The 13,113-nt window shown below is 35.8% G+C and overlaps 2 protein-coding genes across 2 annotated transcripts; one reads left to right on the top strand and one right to left on the bottom strand.

Moving 5' to 3' along the window:
- Positions 1-6,385, top strand: LOC111399459 (probable aspartyl aminopeptidase). The gene is made up of 11 exons (XM_023026773.1): positions 1-152; positions 645-780; positions 1,125-1,203; positions 1,309-1,511; positions 1,593-1,662; positions 1,965-2,081; positions 2,255-2,410; positions 3,327-3,500; positions 4,543-4,617; positions 4,696-4,836; positions 6,025-6,385. Exons 1-11 carry the CDS (start codon positions 83-85, stop codon positions 6,244-6,246), a joined length of 1,443 nt encoding a protein of 480 aa, XP_022882541.1. The 5' UTR covers positions 1-82; the 3' UTR covers positions 6,247-6,385.
- Positions 6,386-7,411: 1,026 nt separating this feature from the next.
- LOC111399453 (adenylate kinase 4-like) lies at positions 7,412-11,918 on the bottom strand. Its single transcript, XM_023026764.1, has 6 exons — positions 11,669-11,918; positions 9,910-10,055; positions 9,702-9,821; positions 9,418-9,585; positions 8,864-8,953; positions 7,412-7,772 (listed from the first exon to the last, which is right to left on the bottom strand). The coding sequence occupies exons 1-6, from the start codon at positions 11,787-11,789 to the stop codon at positions 7,674-7,676; spliced, it is 744 nt and encodes a 247-aa protein (XP_022882532.1). The 5' UTR covers positions 11,790-11,918; the 3' UTR covers positions 7,412-7,673.
- Between the last annotated feature and the right edge of the window lie 1,195 nt (positions 11,919-13,113).

The following is a 13,113-nucleotide window of genomic DNA, read 5'->3' as shown; positions in this document are numbered from 1 at the left end:
AATTTCCGTACAGACAAAACTAAAACGAAACGCCATTTTTACGCTTAGTAACTGGAGAAAATCTTGAAAGAGTCTCAACTCAATGGAATCCTCAGTGGCGGCCGATCTTGTTAATTTCTTGAATGCTTCTCCAACAGCTTTTCATGCAGTTGGTAATGATCTAACTTCTGTATTACAGTCCAAGATAATTTTGAAGATTGGATTTTTTTATTTATTTCAAAGTTTTCTCATAAAAACATTTTCCTATTCTTTCTGTCATTTTCTGGTGATTAAATTCTTATCTGTTAATTACTAGACTGTTTTTATGTTTTGGTTTCTGGGTTCTGGAATTTTTTCTTCAAGATTAAATCCAGATCGAGCCACCTCATCCCCCTTCAAACAGGGCCTGTCTGTTTGTTTAGAATCTCTCATTGAATTTTATATATTGATTAAGAGCATATTTATCGGCTTAAAAAAGTAAAAAAAAAAAATAAAATAAAAATAATAATAATAGTTAAGTTTTGAACTAAATTTTATTGATAGAAGTAAGTTAGGTACTTATTTTACTGAAAGAGTGTTTAATTTACTCCTTTTTAGGCTTAGCCAAACTTGTACAAATAGTGTTGTTTTAACTTTTGGTTTCTGGTTCTGAAATTATTTATCAGAGGAAGCCAAGAAGAAGTTAAGAAGTGCAGGGTATGAACAAATATCAGAGAGAGAGGACTGGGATTTAGAAGCTGGCAAGAAATATTTCTTCACCAGGAATCACTCCACTATTGTTGCTTTTGCTATTGGTCAAAAGTATGCAACCATTAATTATCATTACCACTTGCTTTATTTCATTTTTCTGGATGAAAGACGGTTTCTGTTCACATTTATTCTATAAATATCTTGAAATAAGTATAGCAGGATGATAAAAAAATGAGCCCTTAATCTATGTAGTTTTATTGTGGCACCTAGTATTGTCGACTGCGTATGGTTATTAAGAGTGAGGATTTCTTAACTCTGTTCTCATGGTTTAATTCTGATGCATATAAGTATGTTTCTAATACTCGTGAATGAGAGTACGCATTAAGGAAATTTTGAAAAACGTATGGACTTTGAATATAAATTAAGTTGCTGATATAGCTTCAGTTTTTGCTTAGATATGTTGCCGGGAATGGATTTTATATTGTTGGTGCTCACACTGACAGTCCCTGCCTGAAAGTAAAGCCAGTTTCAAAGGTGATTGATGACTCATGTGCTATGGTTTACATTTGAACAGCTTTTTTGGTTGAGAAGAAGATAACTTAGTGAGTTAGTGCTAAAATTTGAATTGGAAAATATCAGGTATCGAAAGGTGGGTTTTTGGAAGTTGGGGTGCAAACCTATGGAAGTGGCTTGTGGCATACATGGTTTGATCGTGATTTAAGCATTGCTGGGAGAATAATAATTAGAGAACAGAAAGATGGTTCAGAATCCTATTCACACCGGCTTGTCAGAATTGAGGAGCCCATAATGCGAATCCCTACTCTGGCAATTCACTTGGACAGGTTCTTCAGATTCTTAAGTTGGTTATTAGATGATGCATGTTTATTTTGATGACACATATGCTGCTGTCTTTGTTGGATTAGAGGAGTAAATGATGGATTCAAGGTGAACACACAGAGTCAACTTGCTCCAGTATTTGCTACATCAGTTAAGGTAATTTTAGAAATAGATTAAGCCAGTTATCTTTGTTCTTCATGGATGCTTAAAGACATCTAGAGCTAGAGTAGCTTGAATTTTCATTGTTGCTTTAAATTGGCACTGTAGAATTGGCACCCGCCAACTGGCTAATAATTGAGAAGAGTATGACCTGTCATCATTTCCTTAAAGCAATTTATATTATACTTTTCTTTTTCTGTGAAAGAAATTGGACGGAGTACAATATTCTTTAAATCATGATATTATATTTTATTAATCAAAATGTGCTTCTCTTAAACAATGTTACATTTTTCATGCAGGCTGACATCAACAAACCAGTTGCTGAGAATGGTTCAGTTGAAAACGAAGTTCCAACTGATGGGAAGAAGATCAAGGAAACAAAAAACAGTCAAAAGCATCATTCCTTTCTTTTGCAGGTAAGTAACTTTCTGGTTAGGTTTTCTTGTGTGTTTTACTTCTTATGTCTAAACTTTCGTGCAGGGAGTTTGAGAAATTCCTCAAATGTCATCACATCTTGTTATCTGCTTTTATTTTAGAGATTGTGAATATGTTCTCATCACTTCTTTTTTCCTTCTTCATCTTAATCCAGCTTATTGCAACTCAGACAGGTTGTGAACCAGACGACATATGTGATTTTGAATTGCAAGCATGTGATACTCAGCCAAGTATTATTGGTGGTGCCGTGAAGGAATTCATTTTCTCTGGAAGACTAGATAATCTCTGCATGTCATTTTGTTCTTTAAAGGTGTGTGCGCACGAGCTTATGTAAACTTTGTTGGTCAGTTATGTCAATTTCCTGATATATTCAGTTCAAGATATGTTAACATGGTTTGCATGTCAAAATCTATTTCCCTTTCTTTGGTTCTTTGCATTGATACCAAATTAGGTTCAAGTCCTATCTTAATTATGTGTATTCTTCTTTTGTTTTATGGCTGCAATATGCATGAATTCGACATCTTTCCCTGCCTTCTCATTGCCTGCAATTGTCATATCATTTTTTAAGTTGATTGCATAGACTGGTCAAGTCTCCTTCTGTGTTCTGAATTCTTATCAATGCTTACCCAGTAAATGAAATATAAAATAGAGGAACATAGTCGATATTAATCTAGAACAGGCATTACTGAAGTACTTCTGGCGTTTACAATGCTAAGTCTGTAAAGATGAACATATATGAATGTTAGCTATTAGGCAATATAATACCTGGAGCCGGCTTTGTTGAGCCTATAATTTCTGTTTATCTTCTTCAGCTAAATCGCATATGATTTCATTCAAAAATTGACACCACAAATACCAAAGTCGAGGCTGGTGCTGGGGCTCCTCTTGCCTTCCCGTTCACAAGGCTCTCATATGAGTGAATAAAAGATAGCAAAGGAGAATGTTTAGGAGGTCCTACCGACGATCAAGTCAGAAAGAGAGGAGTACATATTGTCATACCTTCTTGCCTTGCACACTAGTCCTTTTTATAAAATAGGTTTGAGTAGTTTTTTTACGATGAGTGAGTGATTGATTAATCTCAATCTTATCAGTATATATTGGGCATCATCAGTCTGTATTATTATCGATGTTAAACTATCACTGCAGCTTGAATGCATATGAAGGAGAGCTGTCTCTTCCCATCAGCAGTTCATTTTGTTTTTGTTTCTTTTTGCTTTTCATTTCAGGCATTGATCGAATCGACCTCCTCTGAAAGTAGTCTCCAAGATGAGATTGGTGTAAGAATGGTGGCCTTGTTCGATCACGAGGAAGTTGGATCCTCTTCAGCACAAGGAGCTGGATCTCCTGTCATGTTTGATGCTTTATCACGAATAACAAGTTCCTTTAGCTCAGATGCAAAGGTACCAATAGGTTCATGTCACTTTATTGTTCTAGCTCGACTTATCTTATTGGTGTTTAATTGTTTTTTTTAAGCAGTGCACACCTTTAATGTTTTCTCAAATCTTCTCAAATGTGAAGCAATTTCCTCATTTCCTACACTGCTAAATTTGAAAGAGATTCTGCTGATTGGCCAACTTTTTTAGAAAGTTATTGAAAGTCAACTCACCTTGAAAAGCCGAAACTTAAGTAAAGAAATATGATGATCCACTCATTAAGTTGAAACATATCATCCTAAATGAATCAGAACTCTTATGCTCCTGTTTGACAAAGCTGTTTTGATGTTATAAGTTGGTCAAACTTCATTTTTAACCATACATTTCATAGGACCTATCAACTTATAATCTCAAAAACTTTGTCAAACAGGGTCTATAGCTTTTAGCGTCTATTTTATTGTAGACCTGTATTCTCTTGCGTATTTTGCGGTAATTGCAACTGAAATTACCAGGTCAAAACCCAACATTTATTTGTTTTGTTTCCCATTTTTCTTGATGAACTTGGGCGACTGAAGTTAACTTATGTGGCATTATTCAAGTAATTAATTCGATTCATTATTGGGTAGTCACTGTCAGCATTAAATATTATGTTAGTCCAAATATTAGGGGATTCTGGCTCTGTATGTGTAGTATGATGTTTCTATCATAAAATGTCTTATCTTTTAAAAGGAGGTAAAAACAAGTTCATCCGGGGGAAAACAGTAGATGGTCGATGAAGTGGTAATGAATTAATTTTATAAATGGTACAGGCACTCAACCGAAGCGTCTACATTTACTGGTTTTTTGATTGACCATTAGCTTCTCATGTGGAAATGTCCTCTGAAAACTAATAGCTGATTTTAGTGACTTAGTCTCACTATTAGATTCCATTAACATAATTTCTGATGATTCTATGAGGCGCCACTGCATTTGGAATACCTAGATTACCTAATATTAAGTTATTTTACTAGATTTTCCTTTTTCCCCGGCTAATCCGCTGTTATCTCTCGTTAATTTGATTGTCATACAGTTGCTACCAAAATCAATTCAGAGGAGTTTCCTGGTCTCAGCTGACATGGCTCATGCCTTGCATCCTAATTATATGGTATGTGTAATGCCTCCATTTACCAGAATTTTGTGTTGACTATCTTCTGCATTATGATGATTTATTTTCGTTTATCAGGACAAACATGAAGAGAACCATCAACCTAAAATGCACAGTGGGCTCGTCATTAAGCACAATGCAAATCAACGATATGCAACCAATGCGGTTACTTCCTTCGTATTCCGGGAGATAGCAACCAAGCACGGTCTTCCTATACAGGTTTGTAATAGTAAAAGATTTTTAAACTGTTTTGATTAATTGATAACAAGAAACGGATAAGCATTAAGTTATGATAAAATTGATAATATCACTTAGCCAAATTGTTTTCTTTGAGCGTCTGAACCATGGTTTCATATCCGAACAACCATAACAGAACCTGAAGACTAACCGAGGGTCAGAAACAGTATTATTTACCCAACTTTATATTGTTATTTCACTTTGGTCACCTAACTTATTTTGGTTTATATTAGTCACTTTATTTTCTTTTTCGTTTACTTTTAGGTATTCTGTGTTAAATTAGTGAACAATCTATGAGCACATCTTATCGTCCAGCTGGATAAAAATGCAATTTATCGGACTGGTTGTGCTTTGCAATGTGCTTTTTCAAGAGAACAGAAAACGTAATAGTAGTATATATGAATGTAGTACATGTATGGTCTAGAGAAAATACATTAGTATTTTAGTTAAGCAATCGGAATGTCTAAACTGGAAAAGAAATGAAAGTTTGGCAATTAATTTGGAAAAACAAAAATATTAGAGTGAAACAGCGGTATAAATTGGGTAACTAATAGTGTTTTAACCCGATTAACTGATGTCATTCATCTTAGTCGATACTCATTAATAAATCACATGAATATGAACCGACAGTCAATAGACCATTGCTTTCTAGAACACTCAATTTTGCATTCCTCAAATTATTTGCTAGCTATATGTCGTATGAGACATCAGAACTTACACAAGTACCAAATCACATTTCTTAAATTTTACATTTCTTGAACATCATTCATTCCTCCATGTATTTGGTACTTGGGTCCTTATCCCATCTTAGACTATGTTTAGGTCATGTTTATAAATTGTTTGTAAATATTCAAGTTACTTTTTATCCACACATTTCGAGGGACCCTCAAATATTATCTACTACTCATTTTTATCTGTTTATAATTTAAACAGTTCATAAACACTTCCCAAACAATGTTTTTAAATGCATATGCTTTCAGAACATGTTGATATTAGTTATGTCCTCGTTAGATTCTATTGATCACCACTATTGTCGAACAAGGAAAATCAAGCAAGATAAGCAATTTGTTATACAAGAGAAAAAGGAAATTTTTATGCATTTCATACATTTTACTCATTGACGGGATTTTGTAGTGAATTGTATATTACTTCGATGAATTCAAATTGCAGGATTTTGTGGTTCGCAACGACATGCCCTGTGGGTCAACCATTGGTCCCATTTTGGCAAGTGGTGTAGGCATCCGCACAGTTGACGTTGGAGCTCCTCAATTGTCGATGCACAGCATTAGAGAAATGTGTGCTGTTGATGATGTTAAGCATTCATACAAGCACTTCAAGGCGTTCTATGAAGAATTCTCGCAACTGGATGCAAAAATCACTGTGGACATCTAGGATGTGGGATTTGTTAAGAATTTGCACTCTTTAACAATGTTGTTTTTAGTTTGGATAAATTTTAACTGTTTCTGAAGTTGATAAACTGGATTTTGTGTCATGTAATAACCCAAATGTCGTTGACAGCCTTTTTGTTGCCTGTGCCCCCCCTCTTGTTTTTTTTTTCTTGAATTTTGGTTCTTTTGTATTCTTCTCGCTCTAGGTGTCGTGAAGATCTTTCAGTTCACCCTCGCTCTAGGTGTCGTTTGGAAGATCTTTCAGTTCTTTGATATGCGATTTTGCTGCAGTTTGATACTTGCACACGCTCATTTTACGTATCTATCACGACATTTCTCAAAAACCATCTTGCAAAACTGATTGTCTTTCAACCAAAATGAGTTGTTTCTATGCAAGATTATTTGCAAAAAATGATTGTTTTTTTGAATGAATTTGTTCAGAGGCAGTACGGATTACTTGTGTTGGTGCTACTTGGAAATGGAAAAGTTTCGTCGTCTTGTTCATGGCTTCATTTTGCTCAATCAAACTCGAATCGACTGTATATTCTCCCTTCAAATAACAAACAAGAGGAGCCCGAAAGGCAGATTCAGAGATCAATAGATTGAGTATCAACGTAATAGAATGCAAAGCCAATTACTTTTTCTCACAAGGTCAACCGAGATAATGGATCTTAGCTATAGGATCAATACATTAGCTCCATCTCACAGGTACCCGACAAACACTGATGAACAGGACGAGTTTCAACGTGATAGAATGAAGAGACACCGAGTTTAGACGGACGAGACAACAAATCTTAAGGAGAATCAACTAGAGCCGTTGTAGGAGTCTTACCCAGTAGAAATTGTCCCCAAAATATTTGCATTGTGAAAGTAACTTGAACCAAAAGTAACTTTTAACAGAAGAATTGTGTGATTGAACATGTTTGCATTGTGAAAGTTTAAAGCCAGCAGCCCTAGGCCTAGGATGTGTCAATTCTTACAAGCCTCGTCTTCCGAATGTGAAGATATGTTTGGCAGTGGTAACCATTATAAATTGTTAACTACTACTCTACCTTACTGAGATGTCTCATTAATCGCGTGCTTAACCCCCATATTTGTTAACTAGTACTCCCCAAAGTGTGCGGCTGAAGGCGATTTTGGGAAAAAAAATGATTTTCTTAAAATTATTCCCAAACAAGCTCTAAGCTCAACGACCTACTTCAGCGACAGAGAGAAAATAAAGTTCAGTAACAGCCAACTTTAGCCTTTTAGAAGGCCCTGTCAACAATTATTTTCCAACTTGTTGAAACATCTCAACGATTGGTGTTTTAGGCAAGCAACAGCCACAAAGCCTTGCTGCCCCTCATCAGTAATTTAACAATGCATCAGAAAACATGGACCAAATCCCAAGTTCAAATATCTAGGTCCAGTCAAAAAAAGGGGAACCTTTCATCAGGAGAGTGCCTTCTTGACATCTGCTGTCACCTCCCGAGGTGGTTTTTCTGCTGGAAGGTTTACAACGTTACCCTTCTTATTGTAATAGTCGATAACCTGCATTACAAGAAAAAGAAAGGAGTAACTTTCCACAGAATTCACGTGGTACTCAAGAATAAAAGCCTCAGTACACAACTATGGCTTCGACAAAATAACAGAGAGAAATTCTGTATATCAACTGGAATATGCAGGGGACTCGAAGACTGATTTATGTTATAAAATACATGAATCCAAGTGACATGATGATTTCTCGATTCAATATAGGCATAGCATGTAAAACCATACATGGTAAGTAATGATATTTCAAAACGGGAATGCTGACATTCAGGGCATATTTTGGCTGAAGCTTAAAAATTTACTAGCAAGTAAATACTTAAGTTCTAGAATAAATAATACTTTTTGAAAATCGAAGTTGGAATATACGCAAGTAAAAAGTAACCTGTCCAAAGAAACTGTTTGTCACTCAATGTTGACGGAATTGGTTAATCCGATAAAAGGAAAACATTCCAAGGTCACCTTAGATGTGTGATAATTCAGGTTTAGCTACCTGCAAATATTTATTTCTATTCCCTGTTTCTTTGTATAACAAGTTCAATTTTATTGAAGCATTTTAACAGGAATCAACAGTGACATGTTGATTGTCTTTGTTGGCAGTCCCTGTGGGTCTCTTTTTTAATCAGTTAATGAGGCCAGTGCTAGACTAACTGCAAACCAACTAGTTCTGGAACAGGACATGTTTTACCATTTAAAGTTACAAATATCTGTAACTTGCTTAGTTCTTGGAAAAGGGCTAACATCAGGGGACGTAGAGGAGGAGGAAGAGGAAGTGGGAAAGATGTAGAGCAGAGTGGTACTTAACAATCGTGCAGGTAAACTCCCAGCAAGCTTATTTTCCCCAGATTCGAAAAATTTTGGAGGTAGAAAAATTAAAAATAAACTAAATTAACCTCGATTTAAGTTGATATAGTATAACAGGCGCATAATGGTAAATGACACTAGTGGTAGGGTAAGGTGTAATCTTTGTAACTTCATTTTTCCAGCTTTAATCTTGAAAAGAAAGTTCGCTAACATAATTCCTCCTGAGTGGGTGCGAGGAAGCCAAAGCAGAAGGGAAAAAAGCTAAGAATATCACAAGAAGAACAGCATACCGGTTCAGTCTGCCTATGGAAAGCTTCTAGCCTTGACTTGAGAACAGCTGCAGTGTCATCTTTACGTTGAATTAAAGACTCCCCAGTGACCTTCACAAAGATATTCAGATGAAATCAGCTTCATTAATAATAGAAATCCCTACTATATAAAGCAGTAAAGCACCACCAATTGCACTGAGGCAACAAGTCCCAACTATATAAAGGTGAATTTAGCTCTACAAATACGTAACTTACGGTCATTTATGTTCCACTGGAGGGAGAAAGAGGAGATAATATAATTTAATTTCCTTTACTTTTCATATCTACCTTTCTAACCTAACACAGGAAAAAGGCCAGGAGAAGAAATTTCAAAAATTGCTTTATTTTGTTCTGTCCGTCCTAGCTTCTTGCATTTCTGTTCTCTCTGACTTTTAATTAATTCCTGGAATTATGATTGATCATTACACCCATGCGGCAGCAGAAAGTGAAGCTACACACGACATCATAACCACAACAGGCGGCAAACATTTTGCATTTGCATAATAAGAGAGTAAATATAAGTAATGTGGTATTACATCATCAACACCAGGTACTTTAGGAGGCGCAAACTTGGAGTGGTAGGTGCGACCACTGGAAGGGTGGATCCAGCGGCCAGTAATCCTCTCTTCCAAGATTGCATCATCAATTGCAAAGTTAAGAACCTTGTCGACTTTAACACCACGTTTTTCAAGCATCTCATCAAGCTGATATAAAGAAACAAAGCAATATCTTAGATCATTATATGAAGATACACAGGGGAATAAATTTTTTCACAAATGAAAAGCAAATGAACATTCAGATACCATGTAAAAGTAACAACCTTTTGTGCTTGGACTTCTGTTCTTGGAAATCCGTCAAGAATGAAACCTTTTTCGCAGGAAGGCTTTTTCAACGCTTCATCAATTATCCCAACCACCAAGTCATCAGAAACAAGCTCACCCTGAGAAACCATGACAAACACATAAATTCATTAATACAAAAAGGGTGTTATAGCAGGCTTATGCAATCATAAAGACGGAAAAAAGTACCTTGTCCATGGCCTCCTTAGCTTTAATCCCAAGGGGCGATTTGGCAGCCACGGCAGCTCTCAACATATCACCAGTAGCCAAGTGGCACAAGCAATACTCATCCTTGATTATTGGTGACTGAGTACCCTTCCCTGATCCTGGTGGGCCTGTAAAGCAGATCGAATAAAGTTGCTCAGCATCGAAACAGCATCACAGAAAACTTCAAAATTTTATTCTCCAAAGTTACAGTTTACTAAGAGACAACGCTTAAAAGATATGGACGAAATTACTATAATGCATGGCCCCTTGCCAATGATTTTGTTGACCGTTTAAGGTTAATAATATATACATGAGCTTATAGCTTGGCTCCTTTATCAAAAATTGTAGATAAAAAATTACTGCAGAGTATTAGCTGAAAGTGAATCAAGTGGGGGGTTCTTGTAAAGTTGTTGTTCAAAATTAAAAGATGGGATGAATTTAAGAAAAAAAATCAAGAGGAATAAATTATGCCTATTCGTACGCAGAGGCCATTTGGCTGTGCCTACGCACGTTTTGATTAAGCAGGAACAGAACCAAAAATTGTTCTATTATGCGCGTACGCACAAGCCAATAAACGTGACCGTTGGCTGATTTTTTCTTTTGAAGTTTTGGTGGGTTTGGGAGAAACCTTGCACCTTCCATGAAGAGATGGAGTAGTAGTTGAAAGTGAATTGGAGACTGTTCCCCCTGTCAGCTTAAAAGTTATTAAATTAAATCATTGAAGCACCAACAGAACCTCCTTAAATAAATAATAAATAATCTAATTCAATTGGAACTAGTCCCCCAAAAAAAATTCACTTCCAAGCCACGAATAGCATGAATCCATAATGGAGAAGAATATAAACTAAAGTGCTGAGATTTCTCATAGTTCCTGGACAAGCATTTTCCTGTTCATTTTCTTCCTAATGCTATTACAAACTCAACTGCGGCACTGTCTGAGAAGAAGAAGTTTAAAACAAAATTATTGATATTCAGTACTGTTACCTATAAAGTTACAACCTCTAGATAAGGAGAAAAAAAATTGGTCAAGACAGAATCTTGATCAATGAATCAAATTGACACTATGTCAGGGACATAGTAAGGCCCAAAAACAAAACAAAATAGCCTATATCACATTCATCACTTTTTCTATCCCCCCACCTCATCCCCCTTTCTCCCTCCATATTTGGGGTTCCCAGTAAGGCTTAATTTGTCTAGAAAATTGAAAAATCAAAACTAAATCAGCCTCTTTTATTATGCACAGAGCACTTTTGCAAACTATTGCAACTCATCTTCAAAAACTCGTCTTTCTTTATATTCCACCACACTCAAACCCAATGAAGGCTTCTCAAGTCTCTATTTTGTCTAGGAACAAGAAAGAAAAAACGTTAAATCTCTAATTGAAATGTGCAGATTAGCTGTTAATTTAGTTAACCAACTCACGTACATTCATTTATTGTAATTAACAAATAAACCTTTGGGTATCCCATAAGTCTCTTTTGCCTGGAATTTTTTTTTTTTTTTTTAAATAGCTAAATGAAAAATTGAGGACTACCCTGTTCTACTATACATTCAATGATCTCTTTTAACCAACTGACGCAATACATTCATTTATCGTAATTAGCAAATAAACCCTAAAAGGCTAAAACTCTCTCCTCTCTAAATTTCCCGAACCGAAAATAAACCAAAATAGAAGGAAAAAAACGAAGAACGTGGAAAGGTTAAAAAAAGATTAAAAAAAGAAAAAAAAAAGTGTACTGACCGACGAGGATGACGCGTTTGTCTGGTTTGGACGAACACTTCATGCGGCGGAGGAGCTCCGTCATTAGATCCACCGAAGGCACATTCTCCAAATTCAATGAAGATGACGATGCACTCGCCATTCTCGTAGATCTCTCCCGCACTGTGTGTCTGTGTGCGAAACAAAGAGCGGAAAGGTGTATGAATGGTGAATTTTATTCTCCTTGCTTATATTCTTGCAAATTCGGACCTCCCAATGCTTGAAACTCAAGCAGGCAGATGGTTTGTGAAATGACGTGTTTGCCCTGATGCATGGTTCAATTAAAAAGTCCATTGTTAAAATTCGTTTATTACACTACAATTTTAAATAATTATTTAATCTATTTAAATAGCCCTGAGTAAAATTACAATAATAACCATTCTTTAAAAATGATATTGAACTCTTTTTTTTCTTCACTACAACAGTTAACTTGTCTTCTGTTTTATCGACGATGCAACTTTTTTTTTTTTTTTTTTTTTTTTAACCACTGGCAGTATTTCTTTTTCACTCACGACGCTGTTCTTCTTTTTATTATGATCTTGTAATGCATGTAAAATGTGATGATTTTTTACTTCTAATAATTAACTCACAAGCAGAGTGGGTGAGGTAAAATCTGTATGATAGAAATTAGAAATGGGGTTGAGTGGTGGGGCCGTTTTACGGTTGGGTGGGAAATATTTTTCAGACAAAACTAATGGGGTTGGGGGGCTTACACGTGGTAGTGAAATAGGGAAGTTTTTTCAATAAAGCCATGCGTATAGCAAAATTTTAACAGAATTTGTATCGATGTTGATGTGACAAAATATGATTGGACTGTTTTTTTTTTCTTTTTTTCAATATTCCAATGATGTCGCGTTATGTGTTGTTTGTAAGATTTTTCTGTTAAAAAATTCTGTACGTGCAACATTTTTCAAATTTTTTCCATGGGCAAAATTAGAATGATATGAGATGAGGAGAGAATGAAAAAATGAGTTATTGACAAATTGCATAATTAATGGGATGTATTTACCAAACTAGTAGCTATACAGCATCCTATTCGACCCCACCACCACATTCGTATGTTTATACATATTCGGGGCGAGAGGTCGAGCCACCAACACCCTCCTCTCCCGATTCGTACCCACCACAGCCACCACCCTTTAATGCTGATTCATACCCACCCCAACCGTTGGATTCATTCGAAATGTTTAGCGACGAAAATCCGAATGGTTGCTTTATCATGTGATGGACCTTTGGCACTCTTAATTCATAAAATGGGGGTATACTTGGCTTATACAACTTGTATGAGGAAGACTGTAATTTTGAGTTGAGGTTTTTTGTCATTTTTCTTTTTATTCTCTCGTGGGATGTACTTGTGTTTCGGGTCTCTCTTGTCCACAAGTTGAAAGTAATTTTTCGAATCTTATATAGTCCCCATTTGGTATCCA

Source organism: Olea europaea, chromosome 1 (genome assembly GCF_002742605.1).
Source record: "Olea europaea var. sylvestris chromosome 1, O_europaea_v1, whole genome shotgun sequence".
NCBI lineage: Eukaryota > Viridiplantae > Streptophyta > Magnoliopsida > Lamiales > Oleaceae > Olea > Olea europaea.
This window is presented reverse-complemented; position numbering and strand designations above follow the sequence as displayed.